A 16267-nucleotide genomic window follows, 5' to 3' on the forward strand; every position below is an offset into this window, starting at 1 on the left:
AGGAATCACGCTTTACCCCATCTAAAAAAGGATAAACCCCTAGGTCATTGCCAGGGCAGTGTGAGGAAGCCTTTTACTGCAGCTGCAGCAGTCTTTGGATAAATAGAGGATTTAATAACATTCAAATATTTGTCCCAACCTCAGAGGACACCCTGAAATAGAACTAACTTTACAGATGGTATGCTCTCTCTCCATATAGGTCTGGTGTCTCTTGCCCAGGGGTTTCCTTGGGCATTTAATGTGTTTCACTGACTCTTTCACCAGGGCAGTTATGCTAGCTGTCTTTGAGTGGAATTTGGCTTCAGTCCTTTATAAATAATCTCAGCATAGTATGTAAGAATGACAAACTTGAAAATAGGAAATGCATATTTAAATCTTTGGAAAATCTTCCCCATGGTCTGATGTTCTTGGCTACGTGAGAGCTGGGTTTTGAAAAGATTGATTAGCTCAGTCTAAACTTTCCTTCAAACTTCAGAACCATATCCCACAGTTGCTACACACTCTGAGTGTGCACATAGCCAACTCCCTTTGAAATACATATTCTACGGAAAACACGTTCTTTAAGATACATAACTTTGATTTTAGCCCTCATTCTACCTCCATTATATACACTTTACTATCTTTTAAAGGGATGTATCATTTTCTAGAGTTCTTAGCAGAAATAACTATCTTGCAATCAAAAGCTGTTGATAATATTTTGGTAAAAAGGAATCCAAAGAAAGTAAGTTAATATAGCCATTCAAAATGTTTTCAGGGAACTGTGTGTGGATGATTTAATGGAGAGGAAACCCGTATTTTAAGAAGTTTTTAAATGATCATGCCTCCATAAACTTGCCATCAGCAAAAAAACAAAAAACAAAACAAAAACAAAAAAAAAAAGGAGAGAAGGGGATGTTGGGGAGGGTTCTGTCCCCTTTTAACACAAAGGTCTTTCAGTTGCAGGGGATTGGAATGGGGGTGTTTGGGCAGTGGAAAAAAAAATGTTCTAGCATGTGGTAATGAGGTTAAAAAAAAAAAAGCAATGGATGATTACTTTTCTCCATCAAGGCTCCTTTATCCTCATAAGCTCAGACAGTGGCGAGCATGTTAGACACCCCTCCCTGTTTTATCCATCCCTTAACTATGTTCTTTGACAGGACTGGTTTATACAGCTGGGCCTTTGTTAAGCTTTGGGGGAAATACTACAGAACAGCAGAAAATATGGCAGGGTACTATAAAATGGTAAATGGTAAACACTCTACTGAAGTGCAAGATTCCTTTAAAGTTTTGCTTTTGTTTGATTAGTTTTTCTCTGATGGATTTGTAAAGTGAACACCTTTTAAATTTTAATTTGTACTGACAGATTTTATAGTTACATGGGTAAATTGTGTTAATCAGTAAAATTTCTCATCAGCTATATTTTAATAAACAGAATAGGAAAGAACTCAGCTAGATTACTGACTAAAATTACAATCTAAAATTAGACATGATTATAGTGACATAGTATTTTAAAGAACATCTACATTGTGTGTGTTTAGCCATAGAACTGATTGAAAAAAGAAAGCAAATAGGAAAAGTTATTTATTTCAAAAAGTTTATCTATATGACATACTTAAAAAATTTTTTTTTAAATGGAAATTTGATAGTGACATTACTGTTAGCCCCGTTTGAAAGCTAGTGTAAACTTTGTACTGGGATCTTTTTGTGTCTTTATATTTGTCATACCTTTATAAGAGTCTGATGATTTTCTTCTCTGTGATATATACCATATCCTTTGAATTTTTATTTCAGGGCCAGGAAACTGGTAGCCTTTAAGTTACTACTGAACAGTTCGTACCCATTTATAGAAAAGAGCTAACATTCCTAACTGATCCACAGTGGCAGAATGAACCACGCTTTTAAAGTTTTTTTCCTGAAAACAACAGGGAATGTGCTAAAACCAGAAAGATTAATGGGGGAAGAAGATAAACAGTTAAGACGTAAAATGAGTTTAGAGGTCAAGCTAGAAAAATAAGAAAGCTTATGGATTTAATTCATATTCATCCAAGCAAAGAAGCTTTGGCATGAAAGGAACCAATGAAGAGGCTCAGCATTCTTATAACATCAACCATAGCTGCATCCCGCTGTTTCGGAGTTTGGGTTGATAGATGCTCATCGTCTTTGGCACTGCCCCCTTACTTTTGGACTTTTCGTGGCTATAATGGCAAATTCTTCATTTTTCTGGGAAGTTCAGAAAATTTGTCTTTGCCTAGTATGCCTGTCTCTTGCATCAGAAGCTGTTGTTCTGGGAAAGATTTGTGCACTGTATATATGTTCTTTGCTGTCTATTTTGAATATAACATAAATATTTTCGACTTTTGTTCATTTTTCAACAGCTGTTGTAGAAACAGGCTGCAACCAAGTCTATATGGGGCATGGAAAGAAAGAGTGAGCCCCCTAAATTGGCCAGAATTTAGCAGTGTATAAACTTTTCTTTGTCAGGGTTATTTGGATTCCAAAGAGGGTAGGGGTCATAATATTTTTCTTCATTGGACTACTTAGACAGTGATTCTCAACAAATATGACGCTGATGTTTAGTCCTCCTTTTAGCTGTGAGCCTCCTTTCTCATTTCTGCTAGGGAAAAAAAATCTCACTGTTCTCTAGAGGTTTGCTTTTGAAGGCTTAACTTGCTTGATTTCACAATGACCTTTGAAAACAAAAGAAATTAAAACTAGACTGGTTACTTAATTATTTTTGTCATCATTATTAGATCCTAAATAAATTAAACATGCCACAGATTTTATTTCAAGACGTACACCATGCTAAGAATAAGTCACTTTTGATTATGGAACAATTTGTTATTTATTTAGACTTAGCCAGTAATGTGAGAGGGGAGAGAGCGAGCAAGAGGGGGTGAGCACTTTAAGAGGAAGCTCCCATGAGACAGAGAGGGAGACTCAAAATAAGTACTTAAGGATATTATTTTGGAGAATAAAATTTTATATCCTATTTGCAGTTCTGCCATAGGGAGAGTCTCCTGGGAGAGTCAAAATGACCAAGTCATTAAAATAAATGATACGATATTTGTACAGAGGGGTCAATATCATTAAGCCTAACTAGATATTCTTTCCTGCCTAAAACTGTTTTTTTCTGTGTATGCACCTCACCTGACCAGTGATGTTCATGAGTGAAAATCTGTCTTCTTTCAGTGTGAATATGGTGAACTGTTTTTATAGGTTATTGCAAACATACCCACATATATGTGTACGTGTGAACCTATGTAGACACTCATATATCCTCATGGGGATAACATGAAAAAAACTGGCATTATTTTAGAAAGCAATAATTAAGGGGTTAGGACCACTCACTGTAGTAGTAATATTTAGGAATTACATTTCATTTGGCTTTTTTTCCTTTATTTTTTATGGGTTAACAAATTGGAAGGAGTTTCTTTCCACTTTATTTTTTCCTTCAAGATACACAAAACTTTCAACCAAATAGTTTTGAATTATATAGTAAATGAAAGTTGTTAGCATATGATTATGATTAAGTTAAGATGGTGCTGTCCAATCCTTAATAGAGGTTCCATAAAAAAAAGAAAGAATATTAATGACCATTAATATATCATTAGACAGTAAAAGTCTTCTCTCTCTATTTTTCCTCCCCCTCCCTCTCCCCTTCCTCCTACTCTTCTCTCTGTCTCTCACACAGTCACGTGCTCACACACAGACACACACACCCAGGCTTATACATATACACATGACACAGACACTTCTCAAACTTTGCTGACAGGTTCATTCAAGGATAGAACAATAGAAACTAAATTAATCCCTGTTTCACTAGCAATTGTTCTGATAGCACAAAAGATTGTCCCTTTGCAGGGATTCTGTGGACAGTTTTTAAAGATACCGTTTTAGAGAATAGATATATATTTCGTACAGTATTCTTTCACTGTCTCAGAAGAATCCAGAAGGCTTCTGAGTTTTTAAACTGTCTTTATTTCTTTAACTCAGAAGCACACAATTACTTGTTGAACAATTTGCCCCAACTTCTGGTTCAGAAAAGTGGTACGCATATTAAATACAGGGTGATTTTTTTTGTTATTATTATTAAAAGATTTTTACAGCATGTACTGGAAGAGAGAGTTTTTGCCAATCCCTAGATTTTTTCCCTCCAATCCTCTATTTGTCCCAGGAATGGAGTATGTGGCTACTCAGTGCTCAGCTTTCAGACTCACAAGGAGCCGAGCATCTGGGGAAACTCAGGAGGTGAGCACTTTCACGCTGACTCAGAGACCAGCCGTATGACTCCAGTCTGGCGCTGTCACGCCTGGTTATGGAAAGGCAAGAACAATGCCTCCCTTGAGAAGGGGGAAAAAAGTCTAGTGCAGTCACAATTTTGATGTAAAATTTAAATCATCCCTCCACATCCTGTGGACTTAGAGCTGTCAGAAAGGCAAAACCCATGCTCAAATGGAAAAAGCTTTTTATTTCCTTAAAAAATGTACCCTTTCTAACTAAAGTAAGTTTTAGAACCACAAATCTTAATTCTAGATTAGTCAAAGTAATTTACAAATAATCAGAACAAAAGGATTTTGACATTTTAAACCTGTAGATGGCTGAAGGTTAAACGTTCTTTTTCTGTTTGTTTCTGATTAATGGAAAATGTATAACAGTACATGAATTAAATAATTCACAACAAATTACTATTTATGGTTTTGTGTTGTTTTCCTCCAAATTCCTGAATTTGGTCATTTTACTTCCAACTCAAAAGAAATTTCTCTTCAACATTTAAGTTCTTAATCATTTCTTTTATGTTTCTTCAAGTAGATTTGGTGGAAATTTAGTGTATTTGACAGTTAAAAAGATTCTGTGATCAAATGTTTAATAACTCAAATATAGGTCTTTCTATTTTTGAGATAAGGAAATAAAATTATAACAATTATTAACAAGTCGAACATAGGTTATGTTTTTAAGTAGAAAGTGCTTATTGCCATATTCTTGTCGTTTAAATCATCAGAAAAGTTTTGATAATTTTTTCAAAATAATCTAGAATTCTTTAAAAGCATTTACTCGTTCTTCTCTTTATGAAAGTGACTTTGTATTTAGGAATCATAATAGTTACCACAACCAGTTTTTCTTCAGTCTTGTTAGACTTATAATGAACTCTAACTTTTCTAAGTATTAAAACATTATAGCATGATTACAGTAGAGTTTAATTAAATTTAATACTCTTTCTGCCTTTTTATTTATCAGGAATACTATTGTTTTACACACTTAGTAAGTATGGATTAATTTTAAAATAACACAATAAAACATAAAGATGAGAAGTTTTAGTTGGCAGATACATTTGTTTAGATAAATTTTGGCTCTAGAGATCAGCTGTTAGGTTACTCATAATAAAGCAATCTTCTTATTTAGAAAATTTCCTGGGTGTTTTCATCCAACACACCGTCTAATTTTGGAGTAAATTTTTAGTGATTTGCAATTATTACTGAGACAGTAACAGAAGAAAGTAGAAAAAGAATCAAATTTTGAATTCTGAATCGTAGGACGAAATTTTGCTACCATAAACTGTTTCTAAATGCGTACCTTTGGTTTCTGTCTCTTTCATTTAGAAAACAAAAACAAATGGACATTTTAAGGTTAACTTCTGAAATATCTTGTGTCCATCTAAAAAAAAGGCATTCCTTTCTTTCAGGTAATGACAAGAATTAAGTTCTGTTTTTGAGTCTTTCCTTCTCTCTCTTTAACTTCTGATTTTTTTTTCTTTTCATTTTCCACCCTTCTTCGAAGAACCATGTACCTCCTCATTTTTTGCTGTTCTTATCCTTTCCTCCATCTCTGACTTTTGATGGACTGGACAAGGCTGGGGAAAGCTATTTAGCAAGAACAAAGATGCTAGTAAAGAGAAGGGCAGAAAGGTGGTGAAGAACTTAAAAATGGTGTTATTCTTAGCAGAAAGAAGGAAAGATATAATGAACTACTTGATTTCAATGCAGAGAACATCTCAGAAACTAAACATATGACAAGATAAGCACAGAGAACACAGCCTTGATAAAGGTCACTTTGAAAGTTCTTGGTGACTACAACATTTTTAATTATCACGGTTTTAAATACAGTTTAAACTTTTGTAATATTATTAAAATTTTTCTGTAAATTCAAATTATATTTCAGACCAGAATAATAAATTTATTTTTAAGTAGCTGTAGCTCAAAGATTACTTTTGTTTTTAGATTTCAACGTTATGGTAAGTTTTGTTTATAAACACTAGTAGAAATAAATTTCTATTCTGGTGAAACGTATAGTAAAGATTACAAGGGAGTCTAGTCTTATTTATTACTCTATGTTTTCTGTGTTTATGTTTCTTGAAATCTGTGTTTCTACTTCCATTTATAGTTTATACCAAGACCTGATGAACTTGTTCATGCCTCTAAATAACCGTATAATGAATGAAGTCTTTGTATGTAGGAAGCAACGAGTGGAGAAGTATAGAGATGGGCATGTTCTATATCAGAAACTGATGGCAAAGATTTATAGAAAAGAGAAGAAACATATTGTAAAAGTTTGAAAGACTACATGTTTACCACAAATAAATTTTCTATATAAAAGACTTCTGAATATTATATATGACACACTTGGTTATGAAATTTACATGGAATGTTCATAGAGTAAACACAAAGCTGACTCTTGGTAGGAAAATGAAGATGCGCAAAACATGTAAGGAGAAAAGAAAGAATAAACCATAAGATATGAATAATAATTGAAATTCATAGATAAGAGTAATGAAAATGATACTTTTTTCTTTAATAAAATGACATGCTAGGTGTGTGTAATTCTATATTTATAAATTACATAGAAGTAGTTGTTCATTCATTTGAATCAAAACCTGTCCATTCACTCTGTCTATGTTGATTCCCCATATTGGACAGGTAACATTCTATTGTGAAAAAATCTTTGATAGAGTAGAGTTTAATTCCTAATTTTGTTTAGCCTACTCACAACAACCTTAATTACAAAAGGAACCAGACAAGTAAATGTAAATGTCCTGAACAAATAGTCTTATTACAAGAAAAATCGAGACATATAACTTCTAGAAAATTAGTATAATCCTTGGACATGAAGGATTGCCAATTTTTATTTTATTTGGTAATACTCCATCTTCGCTGTTCCCTTAAGAAGATGCATTCTTTTCAATATTTTCAATCATTTGAAAAATGTGTTCTGCTACGCCTAAAATTTAAAATGATGGAGTGAATATTAAAAACAAGTATTTAGGAAAACAGTTAATGCAAGTTCTAAGTTAAATAAATGTCATGGTTCAGAATTTTAAAAAGTTTAGAATGTTTAGTTTTGTAGAATTGTCAGAGAACAGTTATGCTGCTTCTCTTACTTTGACTTCGCTTTATCTGTCTTCTTTGCTCAATCCTTTTTATACGCTGATCTCCCCAAGTTGGATGGACTGCAAGATTCAGGTCCATCCCGCACCTGCACCACCACCCCCCCCGCCACGTGACACAGTCTTTTTCTTCCTATTTTTTTCTTGGAGAGACAATTCTGTTCTTGAGCTGTCTATTATAGTGCAAAGACCAAGTTGTGTAACAAAAGATATTTAACCACTTTATGACTCAGTTTCCTTTTATAAAACACGAATAGTAGAAATACTGACTCGGAGCATTGTGGAAGAAGTCAATGAGAAATAATCACAATTATTGGTTAACTCTCTACTTAGTTTAAAAGATTACACTGCCTTAGTTATTTCCACAGAAGGATTTCTGTGGAAATCCTTTTCTGCATTTTCTGATTATCTGCTATTTCTTTTTTAAAGGAAGTGCTATCAACATTTCAACATCCTGTTATCAACAAAGATTTATTTCTAAAACTGAATTTCGTATTTTCCTCCGAATTGGCCTTTCTAATTTTTATATTTCTCTTATTGGCAGTATTGTTCTCTAAATTATACAGTTAAGTAATCTCTTTATATTTGAATTATCTCACCCATTTGTTCCCCTTTTCAAGTTTGCACCCTCAACCTTTTATCAGTTACTAATTTCTGAGTGTTTTTCTTGCTAAAATAAGATTTTGACTGTGTTGCTGTGTGGCTCATAAACCATCACCAGTTCTTTTCTGCCTTCATTATCAATTTCAAATTTTGGTTTAGCCGTTCAAAATTGGTAGGATTTAACCAGAATCACTATCATCTGGTCCCTACCTTTTATCCTTATTTCTGTTTACTCCTCCTGGAATCTGTTGCTTTAACCAAACCATTCTACTCACTGTCCTGTATCATTCTATACATTTCTTTAATCTGCTAATGTAATTTCCCGTTTGGAATGTTTTCTTCTGTGTCTATTAACATGTGATCCATCTTTCATTACTCTGTTGAATTCTCATAATTTATAGGAAGCATTCTCTAATTATTTTAGCAAGACATCATCTCTCTATTCTCTGTCTCCCATAGTATTCATATTTATAAAAAGTCATTTACCTTAAAATATTCTTTCTTGTTTTCTTGATTATGTTACTATCTATAGATACATGGTAGTCTTTTAATAAATGTTTTTCATTAATGAATGAATGGATGAGTGGGTATATGCTTCATTTCCATCTAAACTTAAGGGTAAACTAGAAAAGTCTTCATATATAAGTTGGTTGTTTCCTTTGTAACACAAAGATAAATTGCCTGAAACAAAATAGACACTCATTCAATCCATTCATTTATTCATAGAAAAATATGGTGAATGCCAGCTATGTGCTAGGAATGCTGATGCCGTATGATTAGTTGTATCTCATTCAACATAGAGGATTAGATTATTTGGAGAAAAAATACAAGGCAATTTGGAAAGACCTTTGTCATACAGTCATAGCTTTAGTGTTAATCTTGAAAAAATCAGGTGAAATGGTCAAAAATAGACCTGTACTTACTAACATCTTATTAAGTGCAAGATGTGCTACATATCATGAGAAATTCAAGAAATTAAAAAATGATATTCTTGCTTTCCAAGTGCTTCTGTTCTAGTTTTAGACACTGTGTATATACTAATCAGAAGAACAAGAAACAAAAATTAAACTAGTGAATAAATGTCACAGGTTATACTGATGTTCAGTTCAGGTTTTTCATGTGGGCTACTAACAAGAGTTGATGATGTAGTTTGAGGTGGGGCAAAGTCACTTCAACTATGGTGGTAAGGAAGGGCTTTGTAGAAGAACTGGAATTTGAGTTTTTCTTTCAGGATATTTCTTGCGGTCTTTTATACATACCTGCAAACCTTAAAAACATAATATCATCATTTCAAAAGATTAACCAGTAGAAGGCACTACTTCCTAGGACTTTATCTCTGAATTAGCCAGTCAAAGGTTAAAATATTTAGAGAAAGAAACTTTAAAGAGAAACTGTTATATAAGGAAAGAAGTTCCTATTCTGAGTCTTCCATTTTATGTTTGTTCCATGTAGGAATTCCTTTGACTTTGTACATCTTGTCTTTTTCCAGAGTAATTTCAGCAAAGAATTTATCCTAACAGACAGAGTTAAGTTTAAAGCAGTAAGTAGGTGATTCTGCAGTAATAGGTCTATTAATAATTAACTATATAGCATTTTTTCATAAAGTTACTTCACTTTTGTAGTCTTTTACTTACACATTTTAAAAAGATTATGAGTTTTTCACAAGTACTTTAAAAAAACTTATGAAATAGGGTTTACCAATTCCTTTACATAGGAATTATTAAAAAAAGATACTGTTATCACTGAGCTGGATTTCCTTTTTTCTGACAATATTAAGACATTTTCTAAGCATGTTTGTCCTGTAAGGCTAGATCTTACAACTATCCATACTTAGAGAATAGTCATAGAGTTGCTGGTTTTAGTTAGTAGCTTTCATTTAACAGATATTTATTGAGAGATATATATTTCAGAAAGGATTCTAAGTACTTGGTAGGTAGCTGTGAACAAAAATGTCTGCCCTCTTGGATCTTATATTATAGTAGGAAAGATAGATAATAAACAAAGAAATAAATGTAAAACATGTCAGATGATGATAAGTGCCGTGAACAAAGCAGAGAGTAAGGAGTAAGAGAGGGAAGAGGTGCTGGTTTAGCGGGATTAACCAAGGAATGCCTCATTGGGCGATGATGTTGGATCAGAAAACTAAATGAAGTGAGGGAACAGGCAAGTGTATATGTGGGCTGAGAGGATTTCAGACTGAGAAAATACCAACTGTGAAATATGTTTAAGTAAGTGATGTATTAGTTTCCTATTGCTGTTATAACAAATTACTGCAAGTTGACTGGCTTAAACAATACAGATATATTCACTTACAGTTCTGGAGGTCAGAAGTCTTACAAACAAGATGTTGGCAGGGTTCATTCCTGCTAGGGACTCTAGGGGAAAATCTGTTTCTTTGCCTTTTCTAGCTTCTAGAGGGCACCTACATTCCTTGGCTCATGGCCCCCTCATTCATTTTCAAAGCTAGTTGTATAGTATCTTCCAGTCTGTCTCTCTGACTCTGATGCTCCTGCTTCCCCCTGTTATAAAGACCTTTATTAATACATTGGACCCACCCAGAATATCCAGAATAATCTTCTCATTTTAGGATCCTTAACTTAATAGCATCTGCAAAGTCCCTTTTGCCTGGTAAGGTAATATATTCACAGGCTTGGGAGATTAGGATTTGGACATCTTGGGTGAGGCACATTATTCTGACTACCAAGAATGGTTTGCAACCTTGACTGTGTGTTAGAATTACCTGGGAGCTTTAAAATTTTTGATACCTCATCTGCATTTCAGAACGAATAACTTCAGAATGTCTGGCGGTAGGACCCAGGCAGCAGTATTTTTTAAACCTCTCATGTAATTCCACTGTGCAGCCAAGGTTGAGAACCACTGGTTTAGTTTTCTGTTGCAGTCTCGCACCCTTTACCCTACTCCTGCATTTGCTATACATGTCTGAATACAATTGGGACATCCTGCTTACAGAATGATTATAATAAAGCACATAGAGAACCCTTAGCCAATAGCAAAGGACTCCAATAGCAAACAGCCAACAGCAAAGTAGTTTTACAATTATGTGCACGTATGGACTAGAGTAGTCTGGTTGTTGAGACTGCTACAGGGTTAAATAAAGGAAAAGTGACTCCTTGTAAAAGCAAGTTGCCCCTTGCAAGGGAGGCCGTTTCTTATTTACTCCATTCGTGTAATTTAGCAACTCCAGGAGTATTACAGACTAGAGATGGGATTTGGTCCATATGCATCAAGCTTCCCTTCTCCTAAGTAAGCTTGAAACTCAAATTTATATTGTACTTTCTAAAAGTATCTTTGTTTCTGTCATTACTTCCTACATGAAATTCCCTCTCCATTTATCCCCAGCTTTCCATTTGTCCTTCTTTTCTCTCGAAATCCAACTGGTCATTCATTCTCTGAAGCATTCCAGTATCTTCTGGCTCTTATGAATCCCTTAGGTGCTTAACTTTAATGTAATTTGGCCATTAACCTGAACTGTCTTTCATTATTATTTCTCCTTTTATTTAAAATTTTCTCAAGCAACTCATAAGCTTTTTAAAGGAGAGATTCTGCATTTCGTTTTTTTATTCCCATTAGATAAGTGTCTTACACATAGTAAGTGGTCAGTAAATGGTGGTTGATGATTTGAAGATTTCTTTTTTTGCCCTGGAATTAAACATAGGGGCCAGGCCCATGGCGTAGCAGTTAAGTGCCCGCGCTCTGCTGCTGGCAGCCTGGGTTCGGATCCTGGGCGTGCACCGAGGCACCGCTTGTCAAGCCATGCTGTGGTGGCGTCCCATATAAAGTGGAGGAATATGGGCACAGATGTTAGCCCAGGGCCAGTCTTCTTCAGCAAAAAGAGGAGGATTGGCATGGATGTTAGCTCAGGGCTGAGCTTCCTCACCAAAAAAAACACGTCAGTTCTTTCAAAATTTTCTTGTCCACACACAAAACTGAGTTAAAGACTACTGTTATGCCCTCATAGCTCCACAAGGTAGTTTCGCACTAGATTATATTTGTCTGTCTCATGTCAGTTTCTTTTAAGTCTGAATTTTGTTCATTGGTAAGTCTAGCACCTACCACAGAAGTGACAAAAATCATCTCTGAATAAATACATAAGAGCATACCCCAGCCCAGATCCTCAAATTGTTCCAAGGTATCCTTGCACTGTAACACAGCCGTGTAGTGTAAGCTGCAAGAATTGGAACCCTACATATCCTGGATAGACAATATATAGAAATTTGCCCTGCCTTCTTAATGCTCTTTTTGAAATTAATGAAACTTTCCTCTGTCCAAAATGAAACCCTGCGGTAGATGAACAAAAATTCAAGAATCTAATGTTATTGGTGATTTTGTTATTAATATTTTTATAACTACTATGAGTCAGACTAAACATGAATAATGCAACCAACAGATTGATAGCTCTCTACATAATTTAAGTGTTTTACTTTCTTCTGACTTAGTAGCCTATTATTGAACTATAACCATAGTATTTTTATTGTAATAATTTAAAAAATCTTTAAAAAATCTTTTACCTGAATTGTATAAAAATATTCGCATATCCAACACATTAAGAACATTCCATAAGGCTCTGAAAATGGAATTGAAATAAACATGAAATATGTGATATTTTGGGATCAGTTGCCTTCTGTCACCGTAACTCCTTCCTGCTCAGTGCTTTAGACCTTATACTTTTTGCTCCATAGAATGATATATATATAGAGAGAATGTTTATCCGCTTGTATATAAAGATGATTTAGATATTGAAATGGCTAGGTTTTAGATATTGAAATGACTAGGTTTTGAGTGTTATCTTAACTGTCTACTTTATCTACCTTATGTCTACTTTTGGACTTTCAATTTTTATAATCATTATTAATAATTATGTTAATAAAGTAGAAATCAGCAAAAAGATCATGCCTTCTGAAAGTTATAGAATTATATTAACTTAGGAAAGGCCAGCTGATCTAGCTTTCTGCTTTTGTAACCCAGAGACTGGCTCTTGCCAATAGCCTGGAGTTTTCAGACAGTAAGAGACTAATTGTACATAAGACTGAGATAGATACCAGAATACCAATTTATTAATTCCAGCAAGAATGATAATACCCACACAGACCATAATTACTATGGCTTATATAATAAATGCATAATCTCCTTGTAGTCAAGCTACATGTGAAATCAAGAAATAATTAAAAGTCCCTTTATTGATTTACTCTGATAAGTCACTTCACAAAGACCTTAAATATTTTTTCTGTTCTGTCAGCCCATTCTTTATATGGGAATCAAAAGTTTGCTTGGAGAGCATAGAAGCAGAACAGTAGGAGTTAAATATCTCTAGTGTTTAGAGTTATTACGTATAGTTTAATATATCAATTTGGTGATAGACATGGTGTTGCCAAGAGACTAAGACTATTCTAACTCTATTAGCTCCAGGCCCTTACTTCCTTTCTCCATACTTAGAGTATATTTAGAGTATACTTTGTTAATGAGATCAGAAATAGTTAAAGATACCTGAAATGTGGGGCTGGCCCCATGGTGTAGTGCTTAAGTGCGCACGCTCTGCTGCTGGCTGCCCAGGTTTGGAACCCAGGTGCACACCGAAGCACCGCTTGTCAAGCCATGCTGTGGCAGCGTCCCATATAAAGTGGAGGAAGATGGGCACAGATGTTAGCCCAGGGGCAGTCTTCCTCAGCAAAAAGAGGAGGATTGGCAGATGTTAGCTCAGGGCTGATCTTCCTCACACACACAAAAAAAGATACCTGAAATGTGATGGCTCAATCTACTTCTCCTTTAGACAGTACTTACATGGTAGCCACCAACATTTCCTCCTTTTTCTCTGTTCTTCAGCTGATCAACACCCCGACCATTAACATTTCTTCTTTAACACTTGCTAATACATTTGATGAGTTTATTGTCAAATATGGCTGGCCAGGGAGCAATTCTCTATTGGGAGACTTAGTATTTCATATTGATTTTATAGTTGAACTCTTAGAAGGCAATCTGCTTTCCTCATTTTGGAGTTTTTGGTTTTTGTTTTTTGAGGGGGAGTGAATCACACTATAGTTTTAAAGTTTGTAAATAAACAGCAGCTACTGTTTATTGAGTATCTACTCTGTGCTAAATGCTCAAGTCATTTTTCATATGGTACACAGTTCATTCTCAAAAAGCAGTACAAATAGATATTACATCTCATTTTAAAGATGAGTAAATTGAGATAGAGTAAGGTAAGTCGCACAGCAAGTACTAGAATCGATATTTCAACCCATGCGTGTCTGATTTCACAGCCCTTTTTTTTTCTACTATGCTATTATTTCTTGACAGAATATCTTCAGTACTCGAATACACTGTTCTTTGAAACTTCTAACAGAATAATATTATTCAACAATGATTAGAGGCATCTCTTTTGGTAGTACATTTTAAATTTAAAAATCAGTGATATATATATATGAAGGAAGTGGTGTGACAGTTTGTTAATACTTTCCTGCCTCCTGTTCCCACTAGTCTAGGATAAGAATGGATGGTTCTGTAAACACTCTTTGTTTGTTGAACAAAAATTACAGCTTTTTCAAGGTCAGATCAAGTTGTAATTACAAGAGTTTTTTAATTAAAAAATTAAACTCTATACTGCCTTTGTGTAAAACTTTTAATGAAAAGGAACTATTTAACTAAAAATATTTGCCTCATATTTTTAACCTCTGATAATATTCTCAGTCAGAGTCAAGTACAAAAAAATGTTTAATTTTTGTTCGATATTTAAGTGCATTGTCATTTAGGCATTAGCTCATTAAAACAAAACATCCTTATTTGATTTTTTTCTTTTACTTAGGTATTCTAAGGAGTAAATAAGTCTGAGAATCCATACCTAAGTCTTTCATAGAATTGTAGAAATAAAATTGAAATATTTTTATATTCTTACCTTTTTTACTACTTTGCAAATTTGATATTAGAACTAAATGCAAAAATTGGGTTATTTGGAGAGGTGAGGGAAGAAAAAATTCTCAAATGTTTCAAGTTTAACAGTGATTGTAAAATTTATTCAATTCTTAAGAAGCTTTAAGCAAAGATCAAACTTTTTGTCATGCGGTCTGAGGTTTGCTTATAACCAATATTTCTGCATTTCACAATAATCTTACTTTTAATAAAATGCAAATTTGTTATAATAGCAATCATTCATTTTGTTTATTTTTTGATGAAAGAAATTTTAGTTATTTCCCTTCTTTTAACTGCCAGCAATATTTGCTATTCATAGATGTTCTGTCTTCAGTGAGGTCTATCAAAGTGTAAAACTAGATGGATATTTTTCTTTCCTTTAAAATGGAGTGGTCTTTCATATGCACTGTTCTTAGGTGAATTCTCTTGTTTAAGAAGCCAGAATACAAGAGAGTGCTATATTAGTGTATTATTCTCACAACAAACAAGCACTGTTCTGTTGCTACCTGCTTGGCCATTGTTTCTGATTGTGTGTGCTTTGCAGTGGTATTTGGATGGTTTCCTGCTCTCTGCCAGCACAAAAAGGCATTTTTGTTACAATGGGCCCTAACCACACAATGACGGCATTAAGGATTTATGTGGAGGTTTCATTATTTTCTTCTCTTTTGTTCCTTCCAGGATGTCTTCCAAGCGACCAGCCTCTCCGTATGGGGAAGCAGATGGAGAGGTAGCCATGGTGACAAGCAGACAGAAAGTGGAAGAAGAGGAGAGTGACGGGCTCCCAGCCTTTCACCTTCCCTTGCATGTGAGTTTTCCCAACAAGCCTCACTCTGAGGAATTTCAGCCAGTTTCTCTGCTGACGCAAGAGACTTGTGGCCATAGGACTCCCACTTCTCAGCACAATACAATGGTAGGTTTCTCATGGTCTATTGTGTCTACACTTACTTTTCGACCAGTCTACTCCTCTAATAGTTTGGTTTCAGTCTTTTGCTTTGTAATTAACATCTACTTAATAGCCATACACCAGATTCACTTCTAACATCTTAGAATCCTTTATAAGTAAATTGACGCCAGTAGGGAGTATAAGATATGCTAATTTTTTTTTTTTTGGTTTCTTTTTGATTTTTCAAGAATTCTGCTTTTGAGATACTTACAGTTTAATTACAGGAAAAACATGTAAACAGAAGAATAATGTTAAAGTAACACATTTAAAATTAGTCAGCATGCAAGTTAGATGTCATAATATTTTAATAAAAGGTTTTTTCAGATAGAATTACAACATCATTTGAACATTTCCATCTTTTTCAATTTTTTGCTTTGCCCAGATTGGATTCCAGTATGCCTTACAGTACTGGGAATATTATAGAAGAGTATATTTCATAG

The 16267-nt window shown here is 34.3% G+C and overlaps 1 protein-coding gene across 2 annotated transcripts in view; it reads left to right on the plus strand.

Annotated features, from left to right (window-relative positions):
* The window catches only part of SOX5 (SRY-box transcription factor 5), a 402681-nt gene that overhangs the window by 37736 nt on the left and 348678 nt on the right, over positions 1 to 16267 (plus strand). The window contains exon 2 of one of the 2 annotated variants that reach the window (XM_058558649.1): positions 15563 to 15794. In XM_058558649.1, coding sequence (XP_058414632.1) covers positions 15563 to 15794 — 232 coding nt within the window. The remainder of the gene's footprint in view (positions 1 to 15562; positions 15795 to 16267) is intronic. The other variant, XM_058558648.1, reaches the window with a different exon arrangement.

The sequence above is a fragment of the Diceros bicornis genome, chromosome 17 (assembly GCF_020826845.1).
Source record: "Diceros bicornis minor isolate mBicDic1 chromosome 17, mDicBic1.mat.cur, whole genome shotgun sequence".
Classification (NCBI taxonomy): Eukaryota; Metazoa; Chordata; class Mammalia; order Perissodactyla; family Rhinocerotidae; genus Diceros; species Diceros bicornis.